Source organism: Letharia columbiana (assembly GCF_014066305.1).
Source record: "Letharia columbiana isolate WasteWater2 chromosome Unknown Sc0000018_s1, whole genome shotgun sequence".
Classification (NCBI taxonomy): domain Eukaryota; kingdom Fungi; phylum Ascomycota; class Lecanoromycetes; order Lecanorales; family Parmeliaceae; genus Letharia; species Letharia columbiana.
In genome coordinates, this window is record NW_023501059.1 from 294,837 (window position 1) to 313,823 (window position 18,987).

The following is an 18,987-nucleotide window of genomic DNA, read 5'->3' on the forward strand; positions in this document are numbered from 1 at the left end:
GGGTTGTACATGTGGGAAAATTACTGAATGTACAATGCAGGCATACCGTTTTCATGGTGTTTTGGTACATGAACTCTCCCTCCTCTCGCACTTGACTTCGCTCCACTGTGCTTCAGCGTACACAATGAAGAAAGCTGCTCCGGAAAAATTGACTCCCTAACTCCTGCTGATTGATCGATCGATATCTATCCATCTATGCAAAATACACTACAGCGATCTAGGACAGTTTTTGTTTTTTGTTTTTATATTTTTTTGGCTTTTTGGTATCTATCTACTCTCCAACGGCCTCCTTTCCTTCCCTTCCCTTCCCTTTCCTTTCCCTCGTTCTTGTAACGTACACATTCCAGAGCCTCCGCACCGCAGCGAATTACGTCCTTGTCCGTAACGCCGCGGTCAGGGGAAAGAGTGTGGAAATCGATCCAGTGGCCTACCGACTCCGGCTATGGGGTGAACATAGCTCGAAGAGTCGACGGGATGGATCGGTCCAGAGCCTGCCGAGCAGCCTTTGGTGAAAAAGGCTGCTAGGGGGATGGACGGTGCCTCGAGGAGGGAGCAAGGAAGGGAGGAAAGGGAAGGTCGGGGTCGAAGGCGTTGGAGATGGGGGGGAATCATTAATGCGTTCAGGTTGGTCGTGCTTTTATGAGTCGTGGTGACTGAGAGTGGAGTTGTTGAAGAAGAGTATCGTGACCGTTGTTGCAAAAGGGGGGAAAAAAAGCTGGGCCGTCCGTGTATGCTGGCGTAAAAGTACATCGCACTGCTGGTTCGTCGGGTCAGCAACCCTCTTTGAAGAGGAAGGAACGAAGGAACGGAATAGGTAGCATACACTGATCATCCTCCCCACAACCTCCGCCTCACGCCCCACGTGATTAGTACTCCCCGAATCCCCTCGGGATTCCGTCCCACTCCTCGGGACCCTTCTTCTTGTTGCTCTTCTTGGGAGTCGCCTTCTTGCGTGCTCCGTTCGCACTCGCAACACCGCCAGTCTTCGCTTTCTTGGTTGCTGGGGAGTCCGGGTCGTCTTCGTCCTCGGGATATAGCTCCAACATTCGCTTGATTCCTGCCTCTTGAGCCGGGGCCATGCTTGCTTGGATCTGCGCTAGCTTCTTGTCTCGCTCGCTAGGCACAGTTGCGGCCTCAGCTTTCTTGTTGTTGCCGATGGATGCGGGCGCTGGTGTGATCGGTGCTTGGATAGGTGTGGCCGATGCTGTCTTGGTCGCTTTGGGCTTGGGGGGTTCACGTGTCTTGGCTGCAGCTGTCTTGAGCTGGGCTGGTGTCTGCTCCTTCTTCTTAGGCGTTGCCTTGTTCTTCGTGACTCCCGTAGGCTTTGATGCACCCTTGACAGTGGGTGTTGCTGTGGCTTTGCCCTTTCCTTTCTCCTTCGATGGCAACTCCTCGTACGAGCCATCATCTCCTTCTTCGCGAGCTAGGCCATCTCCGTCACCCAATTGAGCGCGAGGAGTTGCATCGAGCTCGTGCGATCCGTGGAGAGGATCTTTGACAGTTTTGGGACCCCTTGGGAGACCAGCGCTAACGCGCTTGGCGTACTCCTTGGCTTCGTGTCCTCCTGCAACTTGGGAGCTGGCGTCTGACTCCCACTCGATATCTGGGTCATCCGTATTCTCAGGGCAGAAACGAGTATCGTGTCCCTTTTCTGAAGCAAGTCATTAGCTAAGAAAAGGTCACAAGAATAAAAGGGTCTTACGGGTGCATCGATTGCACTTCGGAATAGTGCGCTTGATTTGTGGAATAGCTGCTGCGTCGATCCCGACATCCCAATCAGAGCTAGATGATTGAGAGCTATCGTCGGAGTCGGCAGTGGATGGTCGAGATCCGTGATCGGTGGTAAGGGCTGGTGTTTGGGGGACGCTTGTTGGAGAGATAGCTTTGGCTGCAGTGACATCATGGTGAATCTCTTCTTCATCATTGTCCTCGAGGGTTTCTCCGAATTCATCGTCGGTAGGAGCTTCAAACTCGACAAGATTTTGGTCGGGAGCAAAGCGCGCGGTGCATGACTCGGGCAACTCGTGACGCATAGAGACACCCAGCCAGTAGGCGTCGAACCTTGGAGAGGCGAGCACCTGGGTAGATTCGTAAGCAAGAAAACGCGTCCTGTTGTGGTGAAGAGGTGAGGTAAAGACTTACTGCTTGGTACCAGCTCATCTTGTACTCGATGGGAAATGTGGCCTTTTCGATCTCGTTGAGCAGCTGGAGCTCGACCTTTTCGCGCGAAATCTTCTCGGGCTTGCCCTTCTTCACATACAGCTCGACATGGCTTTCGGCGAAGCCGACGTACAAATTAGGGAGACCCTGGCAACGCGTCTTAGCAGCTGCGCGGTCTGCGATCACCGCGTTGGACTGAGATGCGGAAGTACTCACGATCATTCTGACAGTAACGATGTGAGGGGTAAGGGTATGTAGACGGTGTATTTCTAAGCTATGGTAGCTGTGCAGAAGAATGTTGTGTGGCTATGGTATGCAATGTAGAGCGAGGTACCTCAGCTGTAGTGGTTGTGTAGAGAATAGATGGTGTAACAAAGTAGCAAGAGTGTGGTGATGGAAGAAGGTGTAGTGAGGGAGCAAGTTGCTGATGATTTACAAAATAGATGGCTGGGCCGGAATAGTCATCCGGGCTTCGATTGAGATTTGTGTTGATCAAGGAATTCCTCAATAGTAACCAGAACCGCCCATCCTGCAGCGTGGCCGGCTTATTGTCTACAAAGTTCGCTATTGTCTGCAGTGAACTACGCAACCTATTAGACGGACAGCGAAAATACATGATAGGGGGTGTCTTGTTTTCAAGTACCGTCTGCTGGCAGTAATCGAAGTCCGGAGGGTTCAGTTACAGCGCAGCTGTAGGGCTTTAAACAATCAAAGCGGCGCCAAGCCTGCAGAGTTGTCAGTAGACTCAGGGCAAATCAAGCCAGGAACCCATGCTCTCTAGGTATGGTACGCGATAGATCGCGGTAAACTGCCCTAGATGTGCGACAGGCAAAGATCTAGAGGTTTGAATCGAAGTGCAAAGGCTGGTTCTCGGCCAAGCGTAGACGACAAGGTAGTTGCTCTGATCTTCATCAGTGTTTGCTTACTGGGGATTCGGCCTTGCTCTCTCAACATGCAGTGACCTTCGGTCAAGCCATTTTCGATGGTGAGAGGGCTGACGGCCACCTTCAGGTCAGCTAGGAATGGTAGCTATAACCACTTCACTTATTTGTATCATATAAGCATGCAAGTAGATAAAAGCACTGTGGTCGTGAGTCTTGGCTTGAGGTGAAGTTAGAGCGTACCAAATGTGAGGTTACCAGCAAGTCACGGTCTGATTTACCAAAAGTCGAGTGACTGTGAAAAACTTCATCCAGTTGTGCACACAAACATCGCTATTCAAATTTACAGATAGTGTAGACAAGTCTATATAGTCAGAAAGGCGTGGCAATGTGTTTCAGCGGCTGGGAAATCTGGCTGCGCTGTCCGGAGGCGACTGAGCCTTTAGAGGTCCTCGTGCAGATTCATACTGGAGTTCAAGTCCTACCACAACTTTCCGCGTTCACAAGTAGAATGCGTCCAAATGTGAGCATGATTCTTTCACAAATTAAGTAAGGCGTAAAAATTCCCCCAGAAAGTCAGAAAATAGAAAAAAAGCAAATCCAAGTAATCCGTCAACAACCCAGATCGAACTCGAAACCTTCACTGCTTAGAGAAGCTTGCTTACCTTATCCCCTCTCAATTTTGACAAGGAGGAAAAAAGGCAAAACGATTCTCACACAACAGTCGCCCCCGAATCAATGGGGTCCACTGTTGATGTGAAACAGGAAAGTAGGCTTGTAAACTTTTGAAGTTGAAGCAGCCATTTTTCGCTTAAGCTACTTGATTGTGGTGATTCGGTATCTTAACCAACTCAGCCATCAGGGCTTGTATGCGAAAAAAGGTCTTAAAACAAAATATAACTCCACAACTTTATTTTGTAGACATTCACACACACAACCCACGCAAACGACATTGAATCTCCAGTAGAAGCATCGACGCACCAAAATCAATTGGGATAGGGTGGCACGGTAGTGGGCAAAGTGGCATTCATCAAATCACGCGGGCAAAAGATTCACAGCAAGTACAGGCACAACTCACAGCTGTCCAGACCCGCAGTCTCAGCTGCTCCAATTATCGCTTCATACATTCGTGTCTCCCAATTCTGGAACTTCGTATTGTCTCTGCTGAGAGACGGATTGAGGGGCTTACGGCGAGTCTCTTGAATTGCGAATCACGTTTCTGCCAACCTTATCAGGGCGCCTTCAATTGTCACATCACGGCATGGTTCAGGGTTTTGACTATATTCAGGTCATTTTCTCAGACTCTGAACATGTTGCAATTGGTCAATGTCTCGCAGCCAGCACTGCCAGAGGCATTGGGCTTATAGGGGGCAGAGAAGCACCTTCGCCTTGATCAGTTGGCACCGTTGGTTCCATGCAGCTTATTCGTTGTGCAGCGCTTCCGTATTCGCAAAGTCTGCACTTGACGGGCATGCCCACCGCCTTTGCACGTTGCCAAATCTCCGTCCTTCTCAACAATAGCTCGATGTTCCAATAATCTTTACCCAAGGGCACCAGACTCAAAATCCTATACACAAAGTCATGACAACCTCGACAGAGCCAAGCGACTTGATTCAAAATCTGTTCCTCGTGCCACCGCTGCTTTCGAGCTACACTGTGTACGAAATGGGGAGCGAGATGATGAGCCGTCAAAGCAAAGTGCGAGCGCTCGCAAAGCTCACGCCTTCTAGAAATTTTTACATCCTTTATGTAGTCACAGACGATGGGAAGGAAGAAACATCTAAGATCTTATTCTCGGCAGATGATGGAATAGTACATCAAATATGGGCCGGACTGAGGAGAATCTCAATTTGGTTTCCGCATGTTGATGGTCTAGTGACGATGCGTTCTGGGAATCTGTACGTGGCTGAGAGGGCGGCGTTGTCTTTGATTGCGGTATATGACACCTCATGAAGCTCTTTGGAGAGAGGTGCAAATGCTTGCTTTGCGACGTGCTGAACAATACCTTAGATACCGCCTCCTCATTTCCCCGTACATTGGAAGTCTTGCATCTTCCTCCCTCGTCGATATAGGCTAAATTCAGGACGGTGCATGTCATATCAAAGATCAAAAGGGAGGCTTTAACTGAAAACTCTACTTGTGCAAAGGGAGGTTGATGGAGAAGGCGCTTGCTAAACGCCGAAGCGCCCACAGAATAGTGTGGTCCTTCTCTGTTGCTACAACCAATTATACTTATCGTTACGAGTGTCATTCGCAGTCCAAGGGATACTCCCTCATACAAGCATCATGTCTGGAGCGATGGCGGCCCGTATTCCTATTCCACAGCGTCTGCAGACCTCTTTTCTCTACCCCCTGCGGTCTCCGATTCCAGCAGACCCCAGCCTGTCAACCCGAGGAGTACGCACCCAACGCCGTGCCCCATAGCCTTCCCTGCCATGCCCCACAAGCTCATCACAACCGTGTCCACAGCGCCAGATACCGTGCAGCATATCATAATCGTGCCCATTGCCCTATACATGCCCTGCCAGTAGAGCGCCAGCATCGCCAGCCCGAGAGCAAAGTTGCGACCGCCGAAGATAGTGATGAAGGGAACAAGAGAGGATGGCGACGTTGGCGTCGAATAGTATGGTTCTAGACCAAATAGGTGAATCGCAGGAAGAGGAGATACGAGGATGTAGACTGATAGGAAGGTGGCGTAGAGGGCGAAGAGGATGGCAAGGCGGAGGACCCATGGGTTAGGCATTTCGATGTAGACGGATGATATGCGAGGACTGCAGAATCAGAGCGACCTCATTGGGACCCCGAACGTTGCTCTATAAATTGCCTTGTCAAGGTCTGTGGTTGAACGAGACAGCGGACTCTGAGCTCCCTGCGGGGTCCGAGACTTTTAGTTCCCGCGTAGGCAATGACATGGACATTCGATCCATGCCCATGGTCAACCCGCTGGATCTCCACTACTTCTTTGACCGGCAAGAATGGAGGACCCGCCTCTCCGATTTCGTACGGCACAAAGTCTCAGCGTCAGCGCCATGGCCATTGCCGACTGCTGGCTCTTCCTTCTGCCTGCCTGAAGGCTACACTCATCTTGCACTACAGCTTCAGCTTAGCCCTGGCTTTCGACACCGTTTCCGCGGCTATACTCTCGAGGGGACTCACCTCCCATAGGCCCTTCAAGACAAGGCTGTGATGCATGATCCAGGTATCTAACGGTAATGGGAAGGCGTCATGCACCTTTATCGACGAGACGAAAACAATGTGCATGCCCCTCCTCTCCTCAACCTCAGTCTCATTAACCATTTTTCCATGGTTTACTACGGCCACTTCAATCAATATATATACCACATATCACCATGGATCCCCTCTCCGCCTTTAGCCTTGCCTGCGGCGTGATTCAGGTGGTCGATTTTAGTACGAAGATCGTGGTAAAATGCCGAGAAATGTACAAAGATGGAGCCTTGTCTGAAAACAAAGAGATCGAGTCCATGGCCAAACACCTTACGAAACTCTCTACCGACTTGAAGTTAGCCAGTGCTGTTCCGAATCCTGGACCCATGCCACAGTTATACTATGATAACCAGGACCTTCTAAAGCTGGCTCAGCAGTGTTCTGGGACCGCAACCGAGTTGATAGGTGAACTCCAGAAGCTCAGTATCCAGGGTCCGCACAGGAAGCGGGATGTTGTCCGCAAGGCCGTAAAGGCAGTTCGGAAGAAGAGCACTATTGAAGACATTCAAAGAAGGCTGGAGCAGTATCGCAGGACGCTAGACACCCGAATCTTGGTCAATTTGAGGTTCGTATGATCGCAAATTTGTATAAAGCCCGGAAAATTGATGGGCAATGAACAATTACAGACAACATGTCCATCTGATTTCTAGAGGGCAGAGCGATGGCTTCAGGGACCTCGACCGCAAACTTCAAAATCTCATCATGGGTGTCGCCAGAGATCAGAACACATTTGATGATTTGAAGGGCTTGATTCAAGTTGAGAACGCGTCAAACAAGCAGCATGTTAGTACAGAATTCGATAAGGTATGCAAACTCAGGGAGCTGCTCCCTTTGTAAGAAAACGCTTTAAGCCGTCAAACATGTCCTGGGCATACAAAGTTCATTCAAACCTCAAATTTGTCTCGCAACTCAGACCTGCGCCTCGATAAAATGGTGCTGATTTTGGTTTCTTGTTGCAGCATCGCGACCAAACGGCCACCACCGACTCCTACAGGCAATTCCTCGAGAGCCTGTACTTCCCTGATATTCATGCTCGCCAAGAAGAGATTACAGAAGCCCATAAGCAGACCTTTGAGTGGATTTTCGACAAGTCTAGTCTTAAAGCCCACCTTTGGCATAATTTCGCCGATTGGCTTGACAGCGGACGCGGCACTTACTGGATTTGTGGTAAAGCAGGCTCTGGGAAATCAACATTGATGAGTTTCATATGTCAGGATTCTCGGACCGAGGCAGCCTTGAAGATCTGGTCGGGGACCAAAGCAATTCTCGTTCCATCCTTCTTCTTCTGGAGTGCCGGTAGCGCGCTGCAAAAAAATTCAAGAGGGTTATTGAGGTCGCTCATCTACCAGATCTTGGAACATGTTCCCAATTTGATGCCAGTGCTTGAACAATCCCCAGATGTCTCTCAGCATATCACACAACAACTCCCAACCTGGACGGAACGGCGGCTTCGTGCAACGCTGCATCAATTGCTATGCGCCGGACTAAATTTACATTGTCTCTGCATATTCATCGATGGCTTAGATGAGCTTAGCGATAATCAGGACAGTCTATTGGAGCTAATTAGAGGATTTCGGCAGTACCCGGGCGTCAAGATCTGCCTGTCCAGTCGACCTCACCAATCGTTTAGAGATGAATATGGATCCTCGGCGATGCTGGAGCTACAAGATCTGACTGAGCCAGACATTCGAAGATATGTATCAGACAAGCTCGGCCGAGCGCCCCTGAAGGCCTCGCAGGTCGCATGTTCCTCATTCGGGCTCAAGGATACGGTAGATACGATCGTCTACAAAGCAGAAGGCGTGTTTCTGTGGGTCAATCTGGCAGTGAGAGACCAGATTGAGGGTATCAAGAATGGCGACGATGCCGAGCAATTGCGAGAGAGACTCCAACTTTTACCCAAAGAAATCGAGAAACTTTATGTCCACATGCTTCAGGGAATCGACATTTGCTATCGGAAGGAAGTAGCACAATACCTCCAACTAGTTCTTTGCAACGATGAATCCTTGTCACTCTTTGAGATTGCACTTGCAGTACACAAACGAATAGATGATATCCTTGTGTTCTCTCCAGATATATCCATTGGTGATGTACGCAATCACTGTGAGTTCATGAGGGAGCGAGTTGCGACGACATGTAAAGGATTCTTGGAAGTACGCGAATTCATGGATGGCCACGAGTGGCAAAAGACGGTGACTGAACCTTCCGAAGTTAACGTGTACTTGCAACGCTTCTTGAAGTCAGTGAAAGACCGAAAAACACCTCTTGAGCAACGTGGCGATATTATAAAGACCAAATTCTACCATCTACACACTCGGGTCATTTTTCTTCATCGAACCGCCTTGGACTTCTTCAAAGACAATGAGGAAGGGAAAAGTTTCCTGGAAGCGAATCCCTCAGTCAATCCACATCCTCAAGTATTAAACGTCAAGGCTTCGCTTGCTGAGCTTATAGTCTTTCCCTTGTCAACGGACGATCGCGTAGTCCGAAATCTCATTGACCGGATCATGGTTCATGCTTCCATTGCCGAAGACAATACAGGAGTCGCGCAAACGGCCCTAATGGAACTTCTAGATCGCAGCATAACAATGTTGTGCCGACGGTCTCTAAGCCAGCCAACGAACCTTCATTGGTGTAGAGTGTGGGAAATTCCTGAACTTTATAATTCCTCGTGGGCTTTGGACGGAACACGGCCGCTGTCCAGATCGAAATCCTCACAAACTACCTGTAGTGGTCGCAGAGATGACGGTGTTCCGGCCCCTTACCCGGTCGACTTCCTCGGCTTAGCAGCTTGGCATGGACTCCATAATCATGTTGCGCACACCCTTGACTTGCCATCTGGACGGCCGCACTCTAGCACTGAGGACTATTTACTCGGCTGTGTTGTTGACGGTTTGGCTTGCCCTTTTAATCATTTGCGCGGGCACTTAGAGCTTGTATCGGCACTCTTGAAGCGAGGTGCTGATCCCAATATGAGAACTTCAAGCCGTAGCATGTGGGGTTCCTTTCTACTACTAATGCATAGAATATGGTGGCAGGATCATTCCTCGGTAGACGCAGGATGGGTACAAGCTTTACGGGCATTTCTTGGGAGCGGCGCCAATGTCAATGAGAGGATCAGCTTCAATTTCATCTGGAATTTCGGTAACAGAGAAGTGTCTCGTTCATGGAGTTCATCGCCTCTTGGAATAACGCAATATTCGATCAGGCTGCGTCTCTCAGCACTATCGGTTATACAGCAGTGTTTTACCGACAGCCCTGAGTCCTCCGAGTTCGAGGGCGCTTTTGTTTCCGCCGGCGCCTCCACGTACTCAGAGTGCACCGAATTGTTCTTGATGGTTGGTCAGGGAAAGGATAGACGCCGGGTTGACTCAAAATTGTCAAAGCAACAACTGAGCCAGTTTTGGGAGGTCTTGAACCAGCGTCTAAAAGCATCCCCCGGAGATATTGTGATGCGCTGTGAAATAATTGAGCGCCAATTTATGGAAGTGGTCCAGAAGCTCGACATAGCACAGCTCTACCAACAAGCGCCCCGAAATGAAGAGCTTGAAGAGAGAAGCATCCCAGAAGAACAGTCACAAGAAGACGAAAGCAGCGAAGACATCGAGAGCATCTCCGACAGATCAAGCATCGATGCTTCAGATTCCGACACCTTCGAAGCAGAAGGGCCTTCAGACTCCGCGGATTTCTCCCAAGAAGAGGAGTGAATGCAGCGGCCGAAACAAGACGACTAAGCAGAGGATCTGAAGATGCAGAGCTTTCTGCAGAGGTGGTAACGTCAAGGTGCTTCACTTGTCGGGTCGGAACGCTACATGGAGGACAATGCGATACAATCACGCTGGCGGCCAGGTCAGCGGTGCTGACTGCTTTCCAAGAGCGGCTTGTTTGGACTTGGTGGTGGATTTTCGTTCGGCAGTATGCTGTGTTACACGGCGTTACATTTTTCCATTGGGAGATGTTGCTCTGGCGGATTTCTTCCAGTATGGTAGTTTATGAGGACATGAATGATGATGATAGCTACGATTTCTTGCAATACCGATCTATTCAATTCAAACACTGACCATATATCGCAATTCATGCACGTTGATCTACCGGATCTTGCTTGATGATTGGGAATACTTCGATTTCCTTTAGCATAAATCTCTCAAGGGTAAAGATTGACAGCAGTAAATGATGAGTTGTAAGCGACTTCCGCATGTAAGGGGTCAAATGAGTAGTCAAGAAGAGGGTAAGCAGATGTGGCAAGCTAAATGACGGAAATGTCAAGTGTACCAAGACTAAAGAGCTGGGTATCTTTTTAGTTTCAAACGCCCTATATTGCACCTCACCATTCAACGCCTTCTTGTGCCATCGGTCGCTCTACCTCATTCAGCGACCATACGCTCTTGATCCTCCAGAGCACGGCCCTCGTGCCATTCCTTGAACTCTCTTTGTAACGCAAAGATAACTTCAACCGCAATTAACAAGATGATAATCCATTCCAGCCGGACACCATGTGCCTCGCTCAAATGCTGCCGCAGCACGCTAGCTATTTCCTGTGCGTAGTCCATCTTCTCGTTCAAGGTTTTGATGCGGATGTTGGTATCCAGTGCTCTTCCAACCTCGTCGTAGTAGCCTTCGAGTCTCAATTCGTGGCGGCTGTCCCAGAAGAGGTCGGGCAGGGAGTCCGTCAACTCGGAGTAGAGATTCAGTTGGGCCCGGATGCTGAGGAGCTGGCCTGTCTTTGTCGATATGAAACGTCGCGTAAAAGGCATGCGGCCTCCGCGGGAAAGTTGGGAGGGAATAGTTCTAGTGGACTCTTGATAATCTCTTAGAAGAGTCTCGAGTACGGCCAGCTTCGTTGACCGAGCTAAACCAGATGAGAAGGCTATCTTTGTAAGCACCGTGTCAAGGTTTCGACTGTGGACCTGGAACCCGTCGGTATCTGCAGCTAGCGATGCTTCAGTCTCGTTTTCTGCGGCCTGAGCAAACTTTGATTTGGTGCCCAGGTTGATTCTATCGCCTTTGATACTGCTGTGTTCTCTGCTTGGGTCTTCAGAGTAGTCAAGATCCTCCTCCTCGAGCTGAAGAAGTGGGTATTTGGCAGCTGGGAGAAGCGTTTTCGACACCAATGGCGTAAGTACGCTCTCCGGAATGGCCCATGCAACTACAGTGCCAGATGGAAACACAAAGACATCGCCAACACTCGTCTCTTCTGGGTTTGAAGGATCTGCGTGGACCGGCAATGCTACATGTACCACCTGCGGATACAGCTCCGTTTTGTAGGGATCCAAGATGTTGCCCAAGCCCTGAAGTATGCGAGCTACTTCAGCGACGTCGTATTCTTCAGCAGCGCAGATCGCAGTCACGGTCTAGGTGTTGCAAACAATCAGTAACAGTGGGCGAAGAGTCCTGGGTAATGTCCAACCTTAGAAGTTGCCTGATGGGCAACGGCCGGCGTCTTCTTTGACCCTTTCCCATCTCTAGACCGTTGAGCCTCAACTGCGACTCTCCGCAGAGAGTTCTTTGCTGCCTGGGATCTTGTAGTCTTTCGCTTGTTGTTTCCAGGAGATTCTTCTATCTTCGCAGGAGGTTTCTCCAGCTTCGCGTCTTGCTGTAGGAAGAACGGGGCGCTTGTTGAGAAGTAGTCATTTCGCTCATTCCGCTTTCGCGAACGCAGACCACCGGTAGAATGAAAGGAGGAGCTTCTCAGTCGGAGAGCAGGACTCTGGATGATTGGTAGAGAGCTGAAAGGCCGGCGCTGGTAGGGAGTGAAGATGCGTGGAAGCCGAAGACACAGGCAGTTCAGATTCGATGGCATTGCTTGCTTGGGAGGGTACTACATTGGGCAGAGATCGGAAAACCCATTGCTAGGCAGCCACATTACCTGGGATCTCCTCATGGAAGAATGGCATGGAGAGCGAGTGGGAGAGGACCTTGTTACACCAAAGTACACATTGAGACTCAGTCTGGAAGAGGCCTAGCGGTTAGGGCTAGGTCTAGCGGAGGGAGTACTCTCCGCAACTCTGCTGTGCTTCTTAATATTTAGCCTGTGCATTCTTTCCCTATGGCTTCGGAGGCCGGAGAGGCTGATCAGGACGAAAGCGTTGATGAAGAGGAGTCAACTCTTGTCAGCAATGGCAAGCCCGAGCCCGAGAACGGGGAAGAGGGGGAAGCTTCCGAGGAAGAGGAGGATGAAGAACCACGTCTGAAGTACGCACCCTTGACGCAACACCTGAAGCCAGTATACCGGAATGGCGATGCTACAAGCGCCTTTCTGGTTACAGGCGACAAGATGGTGAGTCGGCCGCAGCGATTTTTCGGGCTCGGAAAGAAGACTAACGGCGCCCTAGATCATAGGCACGCACAATGGGAACATAGTGAGCTCTGACTTGACTAGAATTATTTACCCCTGCTGACTGGATCCAATAGCATGTGCTGTCTGTGCCCTCGCTGAAGGCCATACGGGTCTACCACGCCCACACAGCATCTGTCTCCGGCCTCTCCATATCTCCGTTCCCTCCACCATTGGCAGCTACAAAATTAGACGCCGTGAACAGGGTCGCTTCTGAGCATAGAGGGTCTCCTAGGCCTTCAACGCCAAAAGTAAACCATGATTCGCCCTCCTCAAGGACCCCGCAGCAACAGCCTGTCCCACTCACGCCTTCGAATATGATATACATCGCGTCTTCTTCCATAGATGGAAACGTGTGTGTTGCATCATTGACTGATTCCAAGGATGTTCAGTTACGGAACTTTGGCCGCCCAGTTCAGACCGTGTCCCTGTCTCCTGACTACAGAGCTGATCGATCTTACCTATCCGGCGGCATGGCTGGCAATCTGGTGTTGACAGTGGGAGGACGGTCGGGGACTAGTTCTACTTCGACGACTACCGGCAGTGCCGCAGCCTCAGCTTCAGGTTGGCTTGGCGTAATAGGCCTAGGAGCCAACACCGGGAGAGATCAGGTCCTGCATTCTGGAGAGGGAGCTATAAGCACAATCAAATGGTCCCTATCTGGAAAACACATCGTATGGGTCAACGAACAAGGTATCAAGATCATGCGTTCGAACTTGCATCTCGAGACTGGAGAAAGTGAATTCGCGTGGAAAAGGATCAGCCATACTGACCACCCAAATCGCCCGGGCTGGGATGAAATGGCAGGCATTTGGAAAGCACATGTCGAGTGGATAGATGAAGCGGGCCTTGAGTCTGATGACGGATATTCTCCATCCAATGGCTCTCTGGAGAAGTCTCGGGACCCGCCAGATCTTGAGCGTCTAAAGGCACCGCAGAAAAGCAGACGTATTGAGAAGCTGGTAGTAGGATGGTCCGGCACCATATGGATCATTAACGTGCACCCTGGAGGGGCCGGCGTTGGAAAAGATGTTGGTGAACGCAAGATAGGACGAGCGGAGGTTGTCACAATGTATGAGTATGACTGGCTAGAAGACCTCCAAGCCCCAAGCTAATGTGTACTAGTTTACGAATTGACTGTATAATATCTGGAATTTCGCTATATACCCCAAATTTGCTTCTTGTACTTGCATATATCACACCAGAAGAGGATGTCTCTTCTAATCCCACAGACACGAAACCGGGAAGGCATCGGCGCAAAACTGCGCTCCAACCTGAGATGAGGATCATCGACATCACAACCAAAGAGGAAGTCAGCGTGGCTGACACGCTGAACATGAGCCGTTTTGAAAGCCTGTCAGCAACTGATTATCATCTGGGTGTTCTTCCCGCAATGCGCTTTTCTAGCAAGGCCGCGACACAAAGGGGTGCATTCGAAGCTATCGGTGGCGGCATCGAAGCCATTGGAGGTGGTATCTGGGATGCTACCATGTATCCAGCTCGACTCTTCAGCAGCTCTGTAAGCGTTCGTAGCGGTGGCAGTCCAGGATCAAGTGTTAAGGCTGCTAGCGATGCAGATACCAAGGCCAGTCTTACTTCGGCCCAAATTAGCGAGATGCCCAACCCAGCTACTTTGGCACATGGGATGAAAATCTTCATACATAGTCCTTACGACTGTGTCATTGCGACAAAGCCCTCACTCTCCGATCATCTCTCATGGCTTGATTGTCATGGCTTGTATGAAGACGCTTGGAACTTGCTAGATCGGAGTCCAGAAGCAGTCCATGGCCAGTCTGACAAAGCTTCAGACAGCCCTTCAAGCACACCAACCAAAGCGCAAGGCAGCCTCGTCGAATTCTTTGCGGATGACAGCTCTCAGACTACTCTCTCAGGCCTGCGCAATCCTAACTCGCAAGCTGAAAAAGAGAAGCGCCGCATTGGCGATCAATGGGTACAGCAGCTGATATCGAAAGAAGACTGGAGTAGAGCCGCGCGGATTTGTGGCCAGGTTCTGAACACCTCATCCAGCTGGGAGCATTGGGTGTGGGTTTTTGCCCAAGCCAACAAATACGAAGAGATCACCCCATACATACCGACTGCACAACTTCGGCCTCCACTACCTTCCCTCGTCTATGAGCTCATGCTGGGCCACTATGTCCAGACGGATCGACTACGCCTCAGAGAGCTGCTCGAAAGATGGCCTCCGGATTTGTTCGATGCTGGGGTAATGATCGAAGCCATCGAAAGCAAGCTCAAAGCAGGCGACGTCCGCGAGGATTCTAGTGAAGACGGTGAAACAGGGCGAGACTGGCGTATCCTCATGGACGGTCTCGCAAAGCTCTACCTCGCCAACGGCCAAACCAGGAAAGCTTTGTCCTGCCACATCCGCCTTCAAGACGCAGATGCAACCATGTCTCTCATAGCTGAATACCACTTAGTCTCGGCAGTCTCGGAGGACATTCCGGGCTTCATCCTTCTCCGTGTCAGCAAATCTCAACAGAGATCCGCCCCACTCTCTTACCTCTCCATCGCAACGCTCGAACCTATCCGCCTCCTCGTCGCTGAAGCCCATCATGGCATCGTGCAACCCGAGACCGTTATTCAGCAACTCGAAAAGCGCTACGGCATGCCGAATCCCTACCTCTTCTTCTACTTCCGCGCTCTCTGGACTGGGGATACTGCCCAAGATGCCCAGGAGACCGCTATCCCCAAAGCAGCAACAGAAGAGCGCCTACTCGCCATCGAAGGCAAAACCCTCGTCTCCGATCACGCCGACACCGCGGTCCACCTTTTCGCTGAATACGACCGCCCGCTCCTAATAGAATTTCTCAAGTCCTCTCAGTCGTACGATCTAGCGCTCGCCTCCAAAATGTGTGAAGAGCGCAAATACATACCCGAGCTTGTCTACCTCTTATCCAAAGAAGGGCGTACCACCAAAGCTTTGCGTTTGATCATCGAATCCCTAAACGATGTATCCCAAGCCATATCCTTCGCCAAAGAACAGAATGATGCTAGTCTCTGGGACGACCTCCTCGACTACAGCATGAATAAACCTCGCTTCATCCGTGGCCTACTTGAAGAAGTCGGCACCAGCATTGACCCACTCAAGCTCGTCAAGCGCATACCTCTAGGCTTGGAAATTGAAGGCCTGAGAGAAGGCTTGGGCAGGATGCTGAGGGAGTACGAGGTACAAGAAAGTATCAGTGAAGGTGTAGCCAGAGTTCTACGGGGAGAAGTCAACGCCGCTATGCAGCAGCGAGGAAGAGGACAGAGGATGGGCGTGCGCTTTGATGTTGCGAAACCTCACCATGACGAGTCTTCCGATCATCTTGACAGCAAGAAATCAAAGAACCCACCAAAGAAGATCCGGCCGGGCTATTGTGTCGGGTGTGGAGAAATGATCACTGAGCACGGTAAGTTGTCTTTCATATTTCGACTCCTATGCTGCCACACTTGCTGCCCGAATATTCAAACCTTCCCCGTTACTATCAAACTACGTGCCACGAGGCCTCACTGACGCCTTTCGTCCCCACAGACAAAGACATCCTAATCGCCTTCCCCTGCACCCACATCTTCCATCTCCCCTGCCTGCTCAGATACGAGAAATCCGACGCTGAACTCCCAGACGTGCTCTCCACCTTCGGCACCCTCGACTCCGAAGACGAAGCTGGCTATGACAGGAGTATAGGGCCGAAGGTAGATCACGCTGCGTTATTGCGGACGGTGGTTGGGGAAGGCTGTCCGGTGGCGGAGCATCATATGGATGATGGAGTGGGCTGAAGGTGTTCACTTGAGGGCTTGTTGGCGGTGATGTGATGCATAGCAAGGGGTTTGGGGCATATTATGGCGCAAAAACCGAAAGCATTGGGTCCGAGCATAGTATCTTCAAGCAAATCAAAGTCGAGCATGTATGAGTGTTTATTTTCGTACACGAGCAGGCAAGTCATTAACAAAGGCAGCGATCTTACGCAATGAGGTTTTCGCCTTGTATGCACAAGCATTAGTTGCCTTGAGGGATTGTAACAGTGTCTGAACGATCTCAGGGCTTGTTTTCTACGTTCTTATCGACATACTTTAAGAAGATCCTGCCATTACAACTGCCACTTCCTTGGGTAAATCACCTTTTCAGGCGTCACTGCATAACTAGGACGAATGATGGAAGCAAGTATGAATTGATCTATTAAGTCGTGACTAAGTGACGTTACAGACGGGAGACTCACGAGAGCCTTCCATTGTGGACGGCCACGAAGCTTGAGCGAAAGAATAAAGAAGAGCAACGTTCAATAGGAACTGTGGCCATGCCGAACTAATCCGCGCCATGGTTACCATCCATGCATGCCACGAACAACATGATCTTGTATCACACACAAAGGAAGCCCGTCGACGTATCCGTGACCTTGGCCCCTACCCATGCCAGTCTAGATCAAGAAGGCAACGTTGGCAGCCAAAGCAACCAGGAGGGAGAGTACGAGCCCGGTGGAAACGGTGTACTCGGGGAGAGCACCGTTAGCAGAAACAATTGTGCCCGTTGTTGACCCGATTTCTGACACGACTAGGGATCCGGTGGTGGTGGTTGACGGGGTACCCGTCTCTGAAGAAGTGGATGTGGCCGTCGTAGTGGCTGAAACTGTGGGTGCAGAGCCGGTGGATGCTGGAGTTGCAATGGTAGCGTTCGCCGAGATTGGTGCAGCAGCAGTCATTGATGACAGGGCGGCAGATGCTTGCGAGAGAGCTGATGACGCGGCTGATGGCATTACTTGCTGAACGGCCGAGAGCGCAGCGGATGCCTGAGACAATGCGGCGGACGTATCAAAAGCTCCGGCTGCCTGAGGTACTTGCATAGGAAGGATTGTCGGGATTCCAGCAACGGTAGTCGAGATGGACGATTCCGGTCCGGCAGTGCAATACTCAGGGATCGAGGTAACAGTCACAGTCATGCTATCTATCCACCGAGTCAGCTCAAGTTCGTCCCATGTAAGGACCAATGAGGGTAGGGTGACTGACCATCACGGCCAACAAGGCCACCGAACTTGCGAGCGAGACGTGCCTCACGGACTTGATGGGCTGTATGATCTATCAGGCAAGGTTTGCAACTGGCGAGAGGGATGAGCATACCTTGAACGTTCTCACGAGCCTCGAGACCGACACGAGCGGCTTTGCTGGGCACTATGGAAACCAGTCGTTAGCACATGGTGTGCAAAGCGTGGAGAAGATGAGATCGAGAGGATTGTGCTTGGAAGACAAGTGCATGACGATGGGGATCATTGGCACTGCTAGTGTGGGCAATGTTACCAGGCATCTCGGTTCTGAAATCCGATTTGCATTGGACATCACACTCAGTACCCGGCATCAGATCCCAGCAGATGGCAGTGCAGTCACCGCTGGTAGCAGAGATCACCGTTCGTCGATTCAAGGCAACTTCGGATGTGGGGATAGATTTGGACGTAGACGTGGTAGGCATCGCTGTGTAGAAACTTCCACCACATTCAAAACCGCAATCAATATCGCCCTCATCGAAGTTACCCGTGCAGACGGCACTGCAGTCACCGCCGGTAGAAGAGACTACCGTTGGCTGGTTCAAGGCAGCTTTGGAACTTGATGTCACTGTCGATATCACAACGGATGTGGATATGGATGTGGATGTGGATGTGGCAGGCATTGTTGTGGAGAAACCTTCAGAGCAGTAGACATCACAATCCGTGCCCGTGCCCAAGTCACTACTGGATAGGTCCCAGCAAATAGCAGTGCAGCCGTCATTGGTGACAGTGACGACTGCTTGCCGTTTGGCGAGGACGGGCTTACCGGTTGCTTCGATGGCGTTGATGGTGCACACCAGGCTCACAAGGCCGAAGACGACGGACTTGGTGACACGCATCTTGCCGAAGGTGATGAGGTTGATGGATGCTAAGAAGAATGTTCAGGTAGTGTAGTAGAGCTTGAGCGATAATATGGGCTGTAGTGGTGGTTGAAGAGCAATGTTGTGAGTGAGCAAGATATGCGATGTTGAGGAAAGAAAAATCGTTGAGCGGTTGAGGAAATATAAACAACCAAACCACGCTAATAGCAACGCAGCTTCCCGACTACCAGCAAATACGGCACGCAGGTACGCGGCCCATTAATTCTACCCCTACGAAGATACACATGCTACGGACATGCAATTGCAGGTATACGTCGTGATAAGGATGGCTCATTAAGTGCAGTAAACACGCGTAGAAAGAGAACCTTCTGGAGCATCGTGATCATGGTAGTCGCTTTTCGTCCCAATGCTAAAGGTTCACATTTTGGAACTGTAGTCAGCCCCCCTCGAGGATAGCAGCTCGGTCAGAGTCCGGGCGTTCGTGCTTGCAGGAAGGAACTGCTGCTGAATTCATGCGTTGTTGAGACGAA

The 18,987-nt window shown here is 50.7% G+C and overlaps 6 protein-coding genes across 6 annotated transcripts; 2 read left to right on the forward strand and 4 right to left on the reverse strand.

Annotated features, from left to right (window-relative positions):
* Positions 1-866: 866 nt before the first annotated feature.
* HO173_006211 (uncharacterized protein) lies at positions 867-2,382 on the reverse strand (the record flags this gene model as incomplete). Its single annotated transcript, XM_037308122.1, has 4 exons — positions 867-1,651; positions 1,703-2,078; positions 2,143-2,307; positions 2,377-2,382. 4 exons carry the CDS (start codon positions 2,380-2,382, stop codon positions 867-869), a joined length of 1,332 nt encoding a protein of 443 aa, XP_037164896.1.
* Positions 2,383-5,355: 2,973 nt separating this feature from the next.
* On the reverse strand, positions 5,356-5,784 carry HO173_006212 (uncharacterized protein; the record flags this gene model as incomplete). Its single annotated transcript, XM_037308123.1, has 1 exon — positions 5,356-5,784. The coding sequence occupies one exon, from the start codon at positions 5,782-5,784 to the stop codon at positions 5,356-5,358; it is 429 nt and encodes a 142-aa protein (XP_037164897.1).
* Positions 5,785-6,391: 607 nt separating this feature from the next.
* Positions 6,392-9,973, forward strand: HO173_006213 (uncharacterized protein; the record flags this gene model as incomplete). The annotated part of the gene is made up of 3 exons (XM_037308124.1): positions 6,392-6,831; positions 6,893-7,070; positions 7,226-9,973. 3 exons carry the CDS (start codon positions 6,392-6,394, stop codon positions 9,971-9,973), a joined length of 3,366 nt encoding a protein of 1,121 aa, XP_037164898.1.
* Positions 9,974-10,630: 657 nt separating this feature from the next.
* Positions 10,631-12,066, reverse strand: HO173_006214 (uncharacterized protein; the record flags this gene model as incomplete). Its single annotated transcript, XM_037308125.1, has 2 exons — positions 10,631-11,617; positions 11,674-12,066. The coding sequence occupies 2 exons, from the start codon at positions 12,064-12,066 to the stop codon at positions 10,631-10,633; spliced, it is 1,380 nt and encodes a 459-aa protein (XP_037164899.1).
* Positions 12,067-12,312: 246 nt separating this feature from the next.
* Positions 12,313-16,380, forward strand: HO173_006215 (uncharacterized protein; the record flags this gene model as incomplete). The annotated part of the gene is made up of 5 exons (XM_037308126.1): positions 12,313-12,543; positions 12,599-12,625; positions 12,678-13,672; positions 13,726-16,013; positions 16,136-16,380. The coding sequence occupies 5 exons, from the start codon at positions 12,313-12,315 to the stop codon at positions 16,378-16,380; spliced, it is 3,786 nt and encodes a 1,261-aa protein (XP_037164900.1).
* A 638-nt stretch (positions 16,381-17,018) lies between these two features.
* Positions 17,019-18,475, reverse strand: HO173_006216 (uncharacterized protein; the record flags this gene model as incomplete). Its single annotated transcript, XM_037308127.1, has 4 exons — positions 17,019-17,542; positions 17,605-17,664; positions 17,716-17,766; positions 18,403-18,475. 4 exons carry the CDS (start codon positions 18,473-18,475, stop codon positions 17,019-17,021), a joined length of 708 nt encoding a protein of 235 aa, XP_037164901.1.
* Positions 18,476-18,987: the final 512 nt, after the last annotated feature.